This window comes from Siphateles boraxobius, unplaced genomic scaffold, assembly GCF_051911475.1.
Source record: "Siphateles boraxobius isolate OS27281-9 unplaced genomic scaffold, OSU_SipBor_1 55, whole genome shotgun sequence".
In the NCBI taxonomy this organism is placed as follows: Eukaryota; Metazoa; Chordata; class Actinopteri; order Cypriniformes; family Leuciscidae; genus Siphateles; species Siphateles boraxobius.
This window is the reverse complement of record NW_027509181.1, coordinates 2,730,934-2,748,986: the sequence shown is the minus strand read 5'-3', so window position 1 is coordinate 2,748,986 and position 18,053 is coordinate 2,730,934. Positions and strand designations below refer to the sequence as shown.

The following is an 18,053-nucleotide window of genomic DNA, read 5'->3' as shown; positions in this document are numbered from 1 at the left end:
GAATGTTCATACTTTGTCATTGGAGTTATATAAGAGTCTGTATTATTACACTCTCTGACAAATAACTTCTCAACTCATCTCAACATGTTATAATTTATCAAAGGATTATGAAATGGAAAAATGTCCTTGATATGTACGCATATAAGAGGGTTCTCTACATTAAAAACATACAGCAAGTTTCATACCTCTAAGCTAATTCCACAGTTTAAAATATGAGTTTTTGTTTTCCACGCTCCTGAAATGCCAGGATTTCAAAACGCCCCATTTGTGACGTCACAATATCAATCAACTACATGTGCCTTAACATGCGTATGTAAATCAAGGAGCTCTTAACAACTCATGTTATCAATCAATCACAAGAATTATACAGCTGTCGAGTAAGACCATTCAATGTTGCTCTGTCCCTGGATGTAGACTTCCAAAAACTATGCATACCCTTCCAAAAGATCAAACTGTTAAAAACGCATGGCTGTTGTTTATTTTTAATGACGTGCCTGAGCAATTGAATGTGAATTTTTTGTTCATCTCATTTCTTAATCATTCTCAACATGTTGCCGATTTTTCTAAATATCTTCAATAGCGACGCCAATGCTAAGTTTTGTGTCCTTGAAGGCAATTCTTGTGACAAAAATGACAAAAAAATGACAAAAAAACAAAAATGACAAAAAAACTCAAGTCAATAAATGATTATCATAGACACGTCAAAATCCAACAAGGTGCACTGACCTTTTGCATCTTTTCAATATAATATAATTTAAAATAATTCAACCCCAATCCTTTTATTTCTCATTGAGATTATTTTAATGTCTGTAAAAAGGGACAGATTTGTTAACATGTTCATGTAGAATCCACTGGTGCTCTGTTCTTAGTCTAAATCTTTTTTATCATAACTATTCTGTAACTTATGACAGTAATATAAGAGTTGAGTAATAAGGCACTTTAATTCGAATGATATTGTGTGTGATGTCTTATAGATTGGAGGCACAGAGGAGTATAACATCTGCCAGGGCATTGCAGACCGCAGAATCACTAAGCCAGTCGTGTGCTGGTGTATTGGAACGTGTGCCACCATGTTCTCATCTGAGGTACATCTTTTACATGGCTTTAGAGACACTTTTTGCATATTAGCCCTGGCCCAATTGGCACCCTCAGCCCATGTGGTTCTCCACTCTTGTAATGCAAAGGAGGCGTTTGAGAGCACCCTTCTGTTTAAGTAAAGGACATAAGATACCATTTGGTCTTGTGTGCTTCATGGACATGCCAAAAATGGCAACATAAAGTGCTGCATTGGTGCAACTGCAAGGCCATTGAATTTGTTGAGACATTTAATGTGTCAATACCTAGCGCAAGTTAACCGAATTAACTGTTAACACTGTATTGTGTTAAATTAAATGTTTTAGGTGCAGTTTGGCCATGCGGGAGCATGTGCAAATCAAGAATCAGAGTCCGCTGTGGCCAAAAATCAAGCACTTCGGGAAGCAGGTGCATTTGTGCCCAACAGCTTTGATGAATTGGGTGATGTCATCAAGTGAGTAACAGGAGGAGGAAGCATTCAGACCCTGTAATAAGTTACAGTTATGAGTTTAAAACGTCAGTAAATGTTTACAGTAAAACAAAGTCATTTTTTATGTAATCTATAATTTACCTTATGTATTCTTATGTAATTTCAGTATTCAGGCCCTTTATTATATACTTTGTGTAGAATGGCTTTGGCAATATAGGGATTTCACAGCTGTATTCTTTTTTTTTGTTATCAACTTTTTATTGTCTTTGGATATAACAAAATAACATCAATTCAAACAAACAAATTGGGAAGGGGGAGCACCAGACATATTATCAATAATTTTACATTCTGAAAAGAAACAAATTCAGTATGTTGTCACAGCTGTATTCTTGACGTCAAATGTCATTTGACACAAAAATATCAATGATATCACTGACTTTAAAATGCATCTGTAACACTAACTGTGCGTTCACACCGCCGCCGGCGAGAGCGTCAAAGTGGCCGGAAGTCATTCATTGTCAATGAGAGCCGGCGGCGAGCTCCGGCGAGAGCGGTGCAGCGTCTTGGACGGTGAGAGCGGCGAGGAGAGTTGAAGTCAGGTCAACTTTATGGTAATAAGCAATGACGCGGTTCGGCTGCAACCAATCGGAATATAGAAGTTCTCCGTTTGAGAGGAGTCCAGAGAACGCAGTCCTGTAAACTTTGGTTCCGACCACATTAGTTCCCAAGCAAAATTGAGGAGGTTGATCATTTGAATTTGGTAAGGCGCGCAACACTAGTATTTATAGGCAATATTTTCGAGCTAGAACGCTTGTTTTTCAGCGGGAATGCAAATTATAATAGCACTTAACCATGAACACAAAAGCCACACCACACAAATGGCTTTTAATTTGTTTATTTCATTAGCAAACATGTCACTATAATTGTTACGTTTTTTCCATCGATCAATTTTCTGCAAAAATAACAATCGACATGCTTGTTTGCTTTGTGGCCCCTTTAAATACAGTTGTAAAAAAGACCACGCGTTCGATCTACGTCAGAGCATCAGAGCGTCCACGAATCTTTCCACGGCGTCGCTGGCAGGGCGGCGAGAGCGAATTTTGCCGCTCTCGCCGGCAGCGGTGTGAACGTACAGTAAAGGCATTGTAAGTGCATGTGATGATTTGCTTAGTAATCAATTAATTACTAAGTAGAATACTAGACAGTACTATTTTTTCGCATTGTTTCCATCTAGGTTATATCCCCCCGTGCCCCAGCATAAGAACTCATTAATAGATGTCTTGGTAATACAAGTTTGCAGTCTGAATTGAATTGAGTTGTTTTCTCACTCACGCTCAAACAAAAACTTTTTTTTTGAACAAATTACTAATTTGAGCTGGTTCTTTTAATGAATAATATTTATTTACATTACTGGTTTGAATCAGTCTGATGAATCCTTATGAATGGTTACTGAGCCAACATCTGCTAAAAAGAGAAAAGCTTCAACAATGGCAAAAAAATAATAATTTAAAACAGTGTTTTTCAGTAAATATTCAATTCAAAATCAATATACCAAATTTGTAATAGGTCTACAGGACCTTCTAAAAAAATTAGCATATTGTGATAAAGTTCATTATTTTCCATAATGTAATGATAAAAATTAAACTTTCATATATTTTAGATTCATTGCACACCAACTGAAATATTTCAGGTCTTTTATTGTTTTAATACTGATGATTTTGGCATACAGCTCATGAAAACCCAAAATTCCTATCTCAAAAAATTAGCATATTTCAAAGAAGTGTTTTTAATACAAAAAAAAGTCAACCTTCAAATAATTATGTTCAGTTATGCACTCAATACTTGGTCGGGAATCCTTTTGCAGAAATGACTGCTTCAATGCGGCGTGGCATGGAGGCAATCAGCCTGTGGCACTGCTGAGGTGTTATGGAGGCCCAGGATGCTTCGATAGCGGCCTTAAGCTCATCCAGAGTGTTGGGTCTTGCGTCTCTCAACTTTCTCTTCACAATATCCCACAGATTCTCTATGGGGTTCAAGTCAGGAGAGTTGGCAGGCCAATTGAGCACAGTAATACCATGGTCAGTAAACCATTTACAAGTGGTTTTGGCACTGTGAGCAGGTGCCAGGTCGTGCTGAAAAATGAAATCTTCATCTCCATAAAGCTTTTCAGCAGATGGAAGCATGAAGTGCTCCAAAATCTCCTGATAGCTAGCTGCATTGACCCTGCCCTTGATAAAACACAGTGGACCAACACCAGCAGCTGACATGGCACCCCAGACCATCACTGACTGTGGGTACTTGACACTGGACTTTTGGCATTTTGGCATTTCCTTCTCCCCAGTCTTCCTCCAGACTCTGGCACCTTGATTTCCAAATGACATGCAAAATTTGCTTTCATCCGAAAAAAGTACTTTGGACCACTGAGCAACAGTCCAGTGCTGCTTCTCTGTAGCCCAGGTCAGGCGCTTCTTCCACTGTTTCTGGTTCAAAAGTGGCTTGACCTGGGGAATGCGGCACCTGTAGCCCATTTCCTGCACACGCCTGTGCACGGTGGCTCTGGATGTTTCTACTCCAGACTCAGTCCACTGCTTCCGCAGGTCCCCCAAGGTCTGGAATCGGTCCTTCTCCACAATCTTCCTCAGGGTCCGGTCACCTCTTCTCGTTGTGCAGCTTTTTTTTGCCACACTTTTTCCTTCCCACAGACTTCCCACTGAGGTGCCTTGATACAGCACTCTGGGAACAGCCTATTTGTTCAGAAATTTCTTTCTGTGTCTTACCCTCTTGCTTGAGGGTGTCAATGATGGCCTTCTGGACAGCAGTCAGGTTGGCAGTCTTACCCATGATTGCGGCTTTGAGTAATGAAACAGGCTGGGAGTTTTTAAAAGCCTCAGGAATCGTTTGCAGGTGTTTAGAGTTAATTAGTTGATTCAGATGATTAGGTTAATAGCTCGTTTAGAGACCCTTTTCATGAAATGCTAATTTTTTTAGATAAGAATTTTGGGTTTTCATGAGCTGTATGCCAAAATCATCAGTATTAAAACAATAAAAGACCTGAAATGTTTCAGTTGGTGTGCAATGAATCTAAAATATATGAAAGGTTTAATTTTTATCATTACATTATGGAAAATAATGAACTTTATCACAATATGCTAATTTTTTGAGAAGGACCTGTATGTTATGTTGGAAGTTGTCAAAAGGACCATTTTTTCAGTAGTTTTTTTATATATCGTTATTGAACAAAATATTATTAGATTATCGTAGTAAACATTTTTTGTTTATATTTCCCACCCCTAGTAATCAAAATGTGATTTATTGTAAGATAAATGTAATTTTTTTTTAAATATAGTCCAGCAATCATAATTAATATTGTCATTAACCTTTTAATGCTTTAAATAATTTGTTATTTGTCTCTGTTTTGTTGGGAAGGTTTGTGTATGATGACCTTGTCGCAGATGGAATCATTGTTCCTGCACAGGAAGTTCCTCCTCCTACCGTCCCGATGGATTACTCCTGGGCAAGAGTAAGACCTGCATTATTGCCTTATTTGTGTACATTAAGATTTTCTTTGACTGTAATAAGTCATGAATTGTCACTGGTTGTAAGAACAGATTTGCTTTTGTTTGTAGTATTATGTAAAGTACCTGTCAAAAGTTTGGAAACCATACTTTTTTTTTTAGATATATATTTTTTAAAAGTCTGTTATGCTCACCAAGACTGCATTATATTTTATATAATATTATATTATATTACAAATTAAAAGAATGTTTTCTATTTGAATATATTTTAAAACGTAATTTATTTTTGTGATGGCAAAGCTAAATTTTCAGCATCAATTTTCTGGTCATATAGTTGCTCTGTGACAAAATAAGGGTGGACTTCCTCAAGATAGTGCACACAAGTTTGGTCGAATTTTTAGAAATGCATTTTTAACAAATGTGGAGAGTTTGGATGGAAACTTTGCATGTCTCTTGAATCGTTATAAAATTAAGGCCATGAAAATTACTGGCTGCTAAAATGCATAGTAAATTTGAGGATATTTAAATGTTTAATACATATTTAGTAAATTATCATGCTGTATCTGCTCGGGTGTGTGTGTGTGCGCGTGCGCGCGTGCGTGTAGGAGCTGGGGTTGATTCGAAAACCTGCGTCGTTCATGACTAGTATCTGTGATGAAAGGGGCCAGGAGCTCATATATGCCGGTATGCCCATCACAGAGGTGTTCAAAGAGGAAATAGGTCTAGGAGGAGTGCTGGGCCTGCTGTGGTTCCAGAGGAGGTTTGTTACGTAGAATTCCTTCATTATTTACATATTTATATTCATATTGAAATGTGTTGACCAGTTATTTGTCTACTTGCATAAAGCTCTGGCCTAGAAACATGAGTGCGTGTGTGTTTTTGACAGATTACCACGTTACGCATGTCAGTTCATTGAGATGTGTTTGATGGTGACTGCGGATCATGGGCCGGCTGTATCTGGTGCTCATAACACCATTGTGTGTGCTCGTGCCGGTAAAGACCTGGTGTCCAGTCTGACTTCTGGACTTCTGACGATAGTAAGATCAGTCACTGTACACAAACTACAGCTTTACTAACTAAACCAGTTCTGCTACAGTCTGGCAAGAACAAGAGTTCAGTAAACCTCATATCAAATATGAAATATGAGCAAACAGAGCATGGCCATATTTGATTTTGCTGATATTTGTTATTAATAAACATTAAGAAAACATTGAATTATTTGTTTAATAATGATTATATATTATATTTAACATTGATATGATAAGAAACATTTAAGAAATATAATAATTAAAAAAGGAATGTTTTTAATCTGAAACGGAATTCTTTGTTCCTGTTCTGCAGGGAGATAGATTCGGTGGCGCTCTGGACGCAGCAGCTAAACAGTTCAGTAAAGCGTTTGACAGCGGCCTGCTGCCCATGGAGTTTGTCAACAAAATGAAGAAAGATGGCATGCTTATTATGGGCATCGGACATCGAGTCAAATCAGTAAATACACACAAATACAGAAAGAAACGCTGCATGAGACCAGATTACTTATATAAAGGGATATCAAAAATCTTATACCAAAATTTGAGTCTTAATTTATTATTCAATGTAATGTTTCAGTTCCCTTTCGAAGTGGAACTCAACACTGCAACTTGGATTGACACTATGGGGAACACCATCAGCATGACCAGTGTCTGAAGCATGTGTAAACGCACGCCAATAAACCATAGGTAAAGGTTGTACTGTCTCCTGATGCAGATCTAGCCTTCTGTGCCCCTTTGGTTGGGTCTTAAAGTAGGAATAGCACTCCCTTTGTAATGGCCCTGGTTTGACAATGCTAATAAGTAGAGGAAGTACGCCTACAGGGTGTCGCTCCTTGTTATCTGTCATCCCCTCTATTTAGTTTGCTTCCCCTTCCTAACTACCACGATCGGGTCTTTAAGTAGGGGCATTCATTCCCTAAGAGGAGTGGGTCATTAGACACCTTTAGATGGCCTTATTTTTCCAATACAACTCTGTCATGGATGCGCCCTAACTTGAAGCTCTGACTCCAGCTAAAGTAATCTGTTCAGTCACAACTATGCTTGTGCATATTCTCACCTAGTGAGGCAGGCATTCCCGCAGCATTGTGGAGTGGGTATTTGTTCACCATAGCCTCAATCCTAGACACAGTGTTGAGTTCTACTTCGAAAGGGAAAGTCTCAGGTTATGACTGTAAACATGGTTCCCTGAGAAGGAGAAGCCATGCTTTTCAGCCTGCCTACACATCTCCGCGGGTGATTTCATGGACTGCCGTCTACCAATGGTTTATTTTTGTGTGTTTACACATGCTTCAGACACCGGTCACACTGGTGCCATTCCCCTTTGCGCCAATCCAAGACAAAGTGTCTCGTTCTCCTTCTCAGAGAACCATGGTTACAGTTGTAATCTGAGATGTTTTCTAGGGATGCATTGAAACTCTTGATTTTTAGGGCCTGATTTACTAAACAGGACAAATTAGTATGCGACCGCAATCCCATAAAAGCAGATGGGAGTTCTGAGGCTGATCTACTGTGTTGTGGCAAAAACAATAATTAAACAAACAGCATCACCGCGTAAGAGACATTCTGATCCGAATTGTATTTTAAAAGTATTTATTCTTCTTATTTCCACTACAACTGACAATGTGCAATTTAAATCACACACACACAGCAGCTCATTTCCATAATTACTAACACAATATACCAAGAGTGGAACAAATTAGTGTAGGGTCACAAACAAGCAAAGCCAATGATAATCAGGTGCGGGCAATTACTAATAATACAGGTGTAATAAATAAAAACTTGGCTTGGGAAATTATATGTTCAGAAAACACCTTCCTCTTGCATTTCAAATACATTGAAACAAATTCTCTTCCTTCTACCAAATGCTCTCTGGTGTCTACGGTGCCTCCTCTTACAGCAACTTTCCCAGCCTTGTCAAGCACAAAATGTTTTTGAGGCGTTAAATGATACCAGTAAATTGGCTAGCACAAACCTTAGTTTCCAGTAATCCTGACTACTTTTCTACAGACAAAAGAGGGTTTCCATTGGTGCAAGCCCTAGCCCTTAGTGTTGAAAGGTAAAATTCCACAATTTTTTTTTATAAAAGTAGTTCCTACAGCCCAAGTCAAAAATAGCTTTGTGTGAGCAACAGATAAAATTTCAAGTCAGAAGACAGTTGGTCAACCCGAAAAGTGATGGTGATCACTTTGGTGATGGTGATTTCCATCACCAGGTATTCAGAATGCCCGGTGGGAGTGAGGAACACTGTTTTCCATTCCATTTATAGAGTAAATTTGTGAAGATAGTGACTTCCTTCAAAAAATCAAAACAGAAGAAGTAAGAGCCAATGGGTGTATATTACCGTAATGTCATCTGAAGGCTAAGAGGGTCAAATTAGGCCAGCTTGAATTTTAAACAAAGTCAAGGCAATACAGCTGTCCTTATATCCTAATGAAGTGGAAAATGTCATTAAAGGAATGAAGTTGTTGAAAAAAAATCTAACAATTTGGCATAATATTCTGTTGGTATTTCTTAGAAAACAAAAACTTCTTCAATGATTTGAAAAACCTTTGTCTGCCAAATCAAATTCATATACAGCAAACAAATAAAAACTAAACAAAACAGGAAATAGTCATAGAAAGGACCCTTTCATATTCTCATTACTGTCAAACTCAGAAAGCCTGTTCAAATATCAGAAAGTTTGACTGATGATGGAAAGGCAAGGTTGGATCAAGATTTAAATGTGACTCTCAAAAACGTAAAGGGTCTGTTCACCCAAAACTGAAAATACTTTCGTCATTTATTCACCCTTATGTTGTTCCAATCCAAAACAATAGGACCTCCATTCTTCTTTTGAACACCAAAGATGTTTGTAATATTCTCTCATAATTTTTGTCTATCCATTGAAAGTCTACGCAATCAACATTTTCAAGCTTCAAAAAGTACGTAAAGACAGCAAAAGTTATCGAAATAAATCAAGCGTTTTTTGTTACATTTTTTTATTACTCACAGCTCTTATTCTCATTTCCATACATGCAGCTGTTAATATGTAATATTTTTTTGTGACAGATCAATAACCCTGATATGAGGGTGCAGATCCTGAAGGACTTTGTGAAGCAGCATTTCCCGTCAACACAGTTACTAGACTATGCCCTCGATGTAGAGAAGATCACCACCTCAAAGGTGACGTTATTACTGATGCCATTTAAATGCATATATATTTTGTTGTGTGATCATTTCTCCTCATGATGCTGATATAAAAATCTCTTTCGCTCTCTGCAGAAACCCAACCTTATTCTAAACGTTGATGGTTTTATTGGTGTGGCTTTTGTCGACCTACTAAGAACATGTGGTGGATTCACACGGTAAGTCAGAGTATTGTATTTAAAGCTGTTATGGATTGAACTCGATTCCCTAAATCTTACCAGTGCCAGGATTCTCACAGTCATGGAAACCACAGAAATATCAGGGAGTTTTAACATTGGGATTTCCATTAGGCAGTTGCTTAGATTTAAGAAATGCAACTTGAATCTCTGTTACGCAAGGAGAAAGCTATACATCAATTCCATGAAGAGATGCTGCTGAGTTCTCTGGGCCTGAGCTCATCTCAGATGATCCAAAAGACAGCGGAGAAGTGTGCTGTGGTCAGATGAGTCCACATTTCAGCTTGTTTTAGAGAAAAACGACATTGAGTTCTTAGTCCCAAAGATCATCCAGACTTTCATCAGCAACAGGTGCAAAAGCAAACATCTGTCATGGTATGGGGATGCATCAGTGCAAACGGCATGGTGATTTACATGTGTGTGAAGGTAACATTGACATGGAGGCGTATATTGGGACTATATTTTGTACAGAGACTTATAATGCCATCAAGATGACATCTTTCCTGGGAAGCAAGACAATGCCAGGCCTCATTGTGCACATGCTAAAACTGAGTGGTTTCTTAGACACTCTACACCATAGAATGGATGTGCCTGACTGCCTTCCTGCAGTCCAGATCTGTCTCTTATTGAAAATGTATGGCCCATCATGAAAAGGAGAGTCCGACAACGATGACCTCAGACTGTAGAGCAGCTGAATTAAATCAGACGAGATTGGGCAAAAATTCCACTTGTAAAACGGCAACAATTAGTATCCTCAATTCCCAAACATTTAAAAAGAGTAATTAAAAGGAAAGGTGATGTGACACATGCCTCTGTCCCAACTTTTGCGGAGTGTGTTACAGCCATAAATATCTAAATTTGTTTCTATTTAAGTTGGTCACTGAAAACATTGAAAATCTTTTCTTTGTACTTTTATCAGTTAAATAAAGGTTAAAGATCATTTTTACAGATTCTTGATTTTATTGCATTTTATAAAATGTCCCAACTTTTCTGGAAATGGGGTTGTATTTAACTAACATTTATTGAATTTCATTGTACAGATCATGTATCTAAATGGAGTATGTTTATGAGAGCTGATTATGTGTTGCAGGGATGAGGCAGATGAGTTTGTTGAGATCGGTACTCTCAATGGAATCTTCGTTCTGGGACGCAGCATCGGTTTCATCGGTAAACCATTGAATCACCCTTCACTGTCCAGACACTTACTTTCCCAACTATTCTAAAATTTAAGATCTGCTGGGAAAATAAGGTGCTTTTACACCATGTTGGAATTACCGTAATTATGAGATTCTAACTTGTAAAAAGCATTCATGTCCTCGTAGAACAATTAATTACAATTTGTTAACATTGGATTTTCTGAGCTCTGACTTCTACCACCTGACCACTGCAACATCACATGGAATGTGGCTCATGTGGCTTAAGCTGTAAATTGTAGTTAAGTAGTTATCTCATAATATTTATGTTCAATACTTTTTATAATTAACTGTTGTACAGGTCTTAATAATGCAAGAATAATCTAAAAAACATAATCGAAAGACATACAATACAGTTGAATGTAGCTAACACAGTTGATTATATGTAAAATCCCACTAAATACTAAAGTTAACTGAACTATAAGTTTGTTTAAGGCTTTTGCAAATGTTACTTGATGTATTGTGGTTTTGTCTACTTACTTATTACTTAAAATTCATAGATTAATTGCAGTTAAGAGTCTTAACAGCTCCGAGTAGAACATCACGGTTTGTCATCTAGTAATTACGATATGGGATGAATGCGCAATATCCTCTATTACCCAAAATGTCTGTTATTCATTCTTATTTTTTAATGCAGGTTTTTTTTTCTGTTTTAGACACCGAAAGGCAAACATATTTGTGTGAAAATTGCAGCCTGGGGGGAGTGTATATAATTTGTGTGGTTCAGGATATGTAAAACATGTTACATTTCATGATGGGTTTTTGTTTTTTTCATATTTGTTTTCACTGTCAATCCCACAGGTCACTATCTGGACCAGAAAAGGCTGAAACAGGGTCTCTACCGCCACCCGTGGGATGATATCTCCTACGTACTTCCCGAGCACATGTCTATGTAAACCTGGAACCAATGAGTATTTTGGATAATGTAAAGCTGTGGAAACATGTCTATTTTATTACTTCACCATAGTGGAAAAAGGAGGGGGTAAATTATTCAGTCATATCCAAAGAGATACACTAGCAAAATACTGAGAGGAGTAGGTAACTTTCGCAAAGCATGACAATTGTCAAATTAATTTATAAAACAGCTGCTTATAAAGCAAACTTGTCATTGGCCATCTTACATTACTAACACTACCATGAACCTTCCTTTGCTCTGGTTAAAATGAACAAATGTTCTGTCGTGTATGGGTCTTCATGCTGTGAGTTCTAATAGAATGAATGAAGACACCACAGCCTGTTGATGCAAAGCGCCAAATTCTACTGCATACTCTCAAGTTTTACATGTTATGTTAGCGTATATATTTAAGTTTTATAGTCTCAACAGAGTTTGTATTAAGATCTAAATCCACTTTGAAATGGGATTAGAGAAATGGCACATATTTGTATTTGTCTAAAATATTGAGGAAGCATGTTTATGCATGACTTCCCACTGCTCTAAAACGAAAATTAAAGTCTTTTCACACTTAATCTTGAGTAAGCAAACTGCTAATGGCACATTTATCACTATTTGGGAAAAGTGAAACTAAATCAGCTTCTATAGTGTTGTTTTTATCTGCAAAATTGTGGTATTTTTGAGAATAAAGTTCTTTATTGGTTACTCATGTTGTATAATTTTTATATTTTGTGTTGCATTCAACCCTGGTAATGGGTTTATTGCGAAAACATAATGACATAAAGTGCATGTCAGAGTTTTTTAAAATGCTGTGAATTAACTGATTTTAATAGAGAGACTGCATCTTCACTAACAAATTGATGCCCTGCAAGGAATTGGACGAGTCGACTTGTTGCATTTACAGAGGATTTGTTAATGAATGTAGAGAAATGGACACGGATAAATAGTTTAGCACTAAAAATATTTTTAGCACTCAAGTGTTGTTTTTAAATGGTTCATGTTATATATATTTTGGGATTTTATTTAGAAATGTTAAATAGGAAATTTTAGTTTTAAGTCAAACATTTTAAAAGGATTCAACTCCCCTCTGGGAGTCAGTCACACTTGTGTTGTTCGCAGTCAAAATTGACTTGACTTTTCTTCAGTTAATTCAGTAATATATATCTGTTCAATAATATTTTGTAGTTTGAGAGAATTTTGTTACTATTTAATAATTATGATTCAATCCAAAAAATGTTTATTTTGCACTCTTGATATTTTAGAGAGTCACCAAATCAGATTATGGCCTCCCACACCTCCAAAAGAAATTTTGCTCTATTTTTTTCATATTTCTCATTCCCATTCATTTCTGACCGCGAACAACACAAGTGTTTTTTTTTTTTTTTTTTTACAACCAGCTTTTTTATCTTTTTCGAATGAAGTCCACGATTGTTCCCTTGTGAGAGGTCTCTCGTATTGCGTAAGGCTAGCTTACGCTATGGGAAAACTCCTTTTCTTGAGAATATTGAAGCAAAAATTTTTAAAACGCAGTGCAGCTGCACAGCAGACACAGATGAGCGACTAGCACGGTCATTGGCTGTGCTGCGGAAACTGCACGAACTTCCGGCTCAGACGCGGAACCAATCAGGCTGCTTCGCGCCGTCAGAACCCGCCAGAATGGGCGTGGCCTAAGCCCTTATAGTGGCCCATTCAGCCAAAGGAATTCAGATTTTGTCTCCTTCAGCGAACTTCTAACTTCGCTGATCTCTGAATAAGAAGCCTTCGCTGCCGTCGAAAAGCCTTCAGAGGAACAAGCCACCTGCCTTGCAGCTCTGATGACGCCGGCTTCCTAGTTTTTCAACTGGATGCCGCCTTCAGCCTGCTGTGCTGCTGTGCCATCCGGCACGCTATATTCTTTTAATGCATTAGTGTGTTCGCCGCTGCTTCACACTTTCTAAAAGAGCAATTTCCGAGGCGTTGTTGCAAATGCCTCGTTCTAAAATGCGCTTCGTGCAGAGGCCCTCTCTTCGGCGGAGACCGTCACATCCTCTGCGCTTCCTGTCTGGGCCAGGACCACGCGGAAGCTGCACTCACTAAGGGCGGCTGCCCTGAGTGTGACGACATGGATCTCCCCACCCTGTGGGCTCGACTGGTTGTTTTCGCCGCCGACGACCCCGCGCTTCATGCTCCCTCTCTCCCTTTGATCGAGCCACGCTAAAAGAAGTGATACTCACAAAGGATGTCAGAGCGGACAGACACGAGCAAATGCACGCCGGGCCACTCCCCGCGTGCCTCACTCTGTGTCTCGCGTCATGCAGAGCCCTCTCGAGCTCTCTGCATGACCCAGACGGACACTATGAGTGAGTTTTGGCCTGGAAACCAGCCACGCTGAAACTGCATAGAGCGCGCGCTCACTATTCAAGGCCTAGCGGCATCTTTCAGAGCAGGCGTGTGTGCGCCTCTCAAGAGATTTCAGAGGATGTTGGGTCTTATTGCTTCAGCATCATCAGTACTCCAGCTTGGACTACTGCACATGCGTCTTCTCCAGCGCTGGCTAAAACCCCATGTACCAACTCACGCATGGCGATCTGGCCACTTACAAATCAGAGCGAACCACGGCTGTATCAGAGCCCTGGCTCCCAGGAAAGCAGACGACTGGTATCAGTCAGGAGGGAGTATGGGTGTGGTTAAGAGGAGAAATGTGACCTCGACAGATGCCTCCAATCTAGGTTGGGGAGCCCTTTATGAGGGCAGGCCCGTCTCTGGCCTAAGATCAAGCCCGGAGAGGCGCCTACATATAAACAGTCTAGAGATGAGAGCAGTCGCTCTATCGCTGAAAGCTTTTCTCCCATACTTAAAAGGCCACTCTGTCCTGGTCCGGACGGACAACATGGCTGTGGTGTCCTATATAAATCACCAGGGCGGTCTCAGGTCAAGCAACCTGCACGACATGGCCAAAAACCTCATCTTATGGGCTCAGCACAACCTGCGCTCCCTAAGGGTGGCGCACGTGCCAGGCATTCTGAACCAGGGTACGGATGTGTTATCCAGAGACAATGTTCCCCCAGGGGAATGGTCTCTTCACCCACAGACGATTCAGCTAATATGGAGCTTCTTCGGCTAGGCAGTGGTCGACCTCTTCGCCTCAGAAGACAACGCTCATTGCCGAATATTTCTCTCAAACAGCAGAGACGCGCTTGTACACGATTGGCCGAGCCGCCCGCTGTATGCATTCCCTCTGGTCACGATGTTACCACAGGTCATCAAACGGATCAGGGAGAGCAAGTGTGCAGTGCTACTAATAGCACCTATCTGGAAGACCCCATTGTGGTTCTCCGAGCTGGCACAGCTGCTGGAAACAGCCCCATGGCCGGTTCCGCTGAGGAGACACTTCCTCACGCAGGCAAACCGATTAATCTGCCATCCCCGTACCGACTTGTGGGCCCTTCATGTATGGTCCCTCAACGGATACCCGGGAAGGGTGCTGAAAACGATCACTGAGGCAAGAGCGCCGTCCACTAGACGCCTCTATGCTCAGAAATGGGTGGTATTTCTGTCCAGTGCGCTGCACGGAGCCTGGACCCCTATTCGTGCGAAGCATTGAGTGTACTCCCCTTCTTACAAGGGCTTCTGGATGCGGGTCTTACCCCCTGCACGTTCAAAGTGTATGTGGCGGCTAGGGGTGGCACGATCCGCACGATCCGCCGATACCGATCCAATCCAATACTAAAATAATAATTAAAAAAACAGTGCCAAATTACCTAATAAACTGTATCTGTATGCCTCACTGTGGGGAAGAGACTGGGATTATTCTTTTGTTAAAGGCATCAAAGCTTGACTTAAACATTATTTTCCTTACTTTGTAAAACAATACAGACAAAATATATACTATATAATTAAAATACATTTATTTTAAAATTTTAAGCGCAACTTTTTAATGAAACAGCAACATATGATACATAGATTGGACAGAACAACTAAGGCTATCAATAAACTGCCATTGCGCAAAAGTATTGTAATATGAAAGGCTACAATTCAGAGCGGCACGAAACCTTATGCGCATCCCGTGCGCAGAATGATGCGCTCGAAGCAACATGGAGTCACGGCGCGCAGCGCCTCGCATTGAAAAGTTCAAAGCACAAAAGTAAGATATACATATATTTCTTTATTTATTCATTAGTTTGAGCCTTTTAACAGTTTTAAATTTCAGTTAATGTGCGTGTGAAGAGCAATTATATCGCTCTCTACTCCAGTGTTGTGATCACTGAGGAGTTGTGTTGTGATCTAACAGACACCCGGTTGAAAGTAACATGTGAAACTCCAGCACGTTAAAGTCCTTTTATGCAAACCATAGACCTTTATCTACATATCTACAGTATAATAATAGGAACATTGACTCATCTTGGAGAGAGTTTCATCGTGTTGACTGTTTTACCCGAGCGCAACGCGCTGTTTGAGTGCTGAGAATGACTGACAGCCGCAGCGGAGGGAAGCACTTAGGTGAAGATTAATTTAACGATTAAAATCTGTACCTCACATTAAACTATATGTAATGGCTTCAGAAATCTAGGAATACAGTACACGAAAACATTATAGTGCTTTATAATGTTTTGTGGCTTTTGTGTTGTATAACAATAACATACGTAGGCTATACAATATCGGATCGGATTTGGATGGTCTCGTCTGGCGATACCCGATCCGGCATATATTGCTAGTATCGGAGCAATACCGATACTGAGTATCGGATCGGCGCACCCCTAGTGGCGGCCATAACAGCATCTCACGCTCTTGTGTCCGGCCTATCACTAGGAAGAAACAACCTTGTTGTACGCTTCCTTTAAGGGGCACCGAGACTGAACCCTCTGCGACCTCCTTCTGTGCCTATCTGGGACCTCTCCTCGGTCCTGGAAGCACTGAAGGGTGCCCCATTCAAGCCGCTGTGGTCTGCGGACCTGAAGCATCTTTCGCTAAAACCCGCTCTCTTACTGGCGCTCGCCTCAGTCAAGAGAGTGGGCGACTTACAAGCGCTGTCAGTAAGCGCTTCCTGCCTTGAGTTTGGGCCTAGCGACTCCAGAGTCGTCCTTAAGCTCATTCAGAGCGCAGGTTATTTCACTAGCAGCTCTTTCCTCGCCAGAAGACGAAAGAGACGTGGGTTTACTCTGTCCCGTCAGGGCTATCAGAGTTTATTTGGAGCATTCTGCCTCATTCAGACAGTCAGAACAGCTCTTTGAATGCTTTGGCGGCCACAGCAAAGGGCTCGGTGTGACAAAGCAGAGATTATCGCGCTGGCTTATGAGTCTAAGGGCCTGCATTGCCCCTTAGGTGTCAGAGCTCATTCCACAAAAGGTATGGCCTCGTCATGGGTTTGGTCAAGTGGAATACCCATGGAAGATATTTGTGCGTCGGCCGGCTTGGCCTCGCCATCAACATTTATCAGATTTTATAATCTGGAAGTTCCCGCTTTTGCTAGCGAGGATTCTTTCAGTGTAAGTGCAAGCAAAACCCCCCGTAGGCCATAGGACCAAATAGGCCAAATCCTTATAATGTATGTATATAAATGTATATAAGTACATTATAAGGATTTGGCCCTATTAGGTCCATTTCCTTGTTTTTCCTATACGAGTCTCGTCAAATGACCAGTTTCTATTGGGATTCATTAACTTTACTCATCTATTAGCCTCAGGCATCTGGCTTCGGGTTACTGTATGAAGCGAAGTTAAGCACACACGGTGTTTTGAAGGGGGTTCCCATAGCGTACTCTAGCCTTACGCAAAACGAGAGACCTCTCAAAAAGGGAAACGTCTTGGTTACTTACGTAACCTCGGTTCCCTGAGAAGAGGGAACGCGCATTGCGTAACCCGCCGTGCTATTGTGCTTTGATCAGGGGATCGCTTCAGTCGACTTAACCTGAATTTCTTTGGCTGAATGGGCCACTATAAGGGCTTAGGCCACGCCCATTCTGGTGGGCTCTGACGCACCAAGGTGCGAAGCTGCCTGATTGGTTCCATGTCTGAGCCGCCTCGCCATAGGTTCGTGCAGTTGCCGCAACACAGCTAATGACCTGCTAGCCGCTCATCTGTGTCTGCTGTGCAGCTGCACTGCATTTTAAAAACTTTTGCTTCGATATTCTCGAGAAAAGGAGTTTTCCCCATAGCGTAAGCTAGCCTTATGCAATACTCGTTCCCTCTTCTCAGGGAACCAAGGTTACGTAAATAACCGAGACGTTTTGTTTTGTTTGTTTTTGTGGTTGCATAGCAACTGCCACAAAAGTCACAGAGTTTCGTGATGAACTTATGATTTTTTAAAAATTCTAAACTTTTTTCCGGTGTAAAATGACCGAACGACACCAGAGGGTTTAAAGAAATTATTGGTTAAAAATGAACATCCGCGGCAGGTGGGGGAGAGGCTGCCCCTCCAAAATATTAATCCAAAAACTGATTTAATAAAAATAATATATATAAAAGTGTTCAGCATTCTGCACAAATATTTTTTGGATTTTCTAGACTATTTTAAGTCATAAAGGGAGCAGGATTTTATCGCATGGATTCAGCAGGCATATTCATGATACTACTGGGGCAGC

At 40.3% G+C, this 18,053-nt stretch overlaps 1 protein-coding gene and 1 long non-coding RNA gene across 6 annotated transcripts in view; one reads left to right on the top strand and one right to left on the bottom strand.

The window, feature by feature from the left end:
- aclyb (ATP citrate lyase b) overlaps nt 1-12,199 on the top strand; it is a 67,447-nt gene extending 55,248 nt beyond the window's left edge. For 4 of the 5 annotated variants that reach the window (XM_077205878.1, XM_077205876.1, XM_077205880.1 and 1 more), the window contains 10 exons: nt 975-1,085; nt 1,401-1,528; nt 4,931-5,024; nt 5,625-5,779; nt 5,906-6,056; nt 6,361-6,504; nt 9,096-9,209; nt 9,309-9,391; nt 10,500-10,576; nt 11,404-12,199. In XM_077205878.1, the coding sequence (XP_077061993.1) occupies nt 975-1,085; nt 1,401-1,528; nt 4,931-5,024; nt 5,625-5,779; nt 5,906-6,056; nt 6,361-6,504; nt 9,096-9,209; nt 9,309-9,391; nt 10,500-10,576; nt 11,404-11,498 (1,152 nt within the window). In that variant the 3' untranslated portion in view covers nt 11,499-12,199. Of the gene's footprint in view, nt 1-974; nt 1,086-1,400; nt 1,529-4,930; nt 5,025-5,624; nt 5,780-5,905; nt 6,057-6,360; nt 6,505-9,095; nt 9,210-9,308; nt 9,392-10,499; nt 10,577-11,258; nt 11,381-11,403 lie in introns of those variants that run through there. The other variant, XM_077205877.1, reaches the window with a different exon arrangement.
- The window catches only part of LOC143714639 (uncharacterized), a 120,530-nt gene continuing 110,758 nt past the window's right edge, over nt 8,282-18,053 (bottom strand). The window contains exon 6 of the long non-coding RNA XR_013195579.1: nt 8,282-8,291. This is a non-coding gene — a long non-coding RNA (uncharacterized LOC143714639). The remainder of the gene's footprint in view (nt 8,292-18,053) is intronic.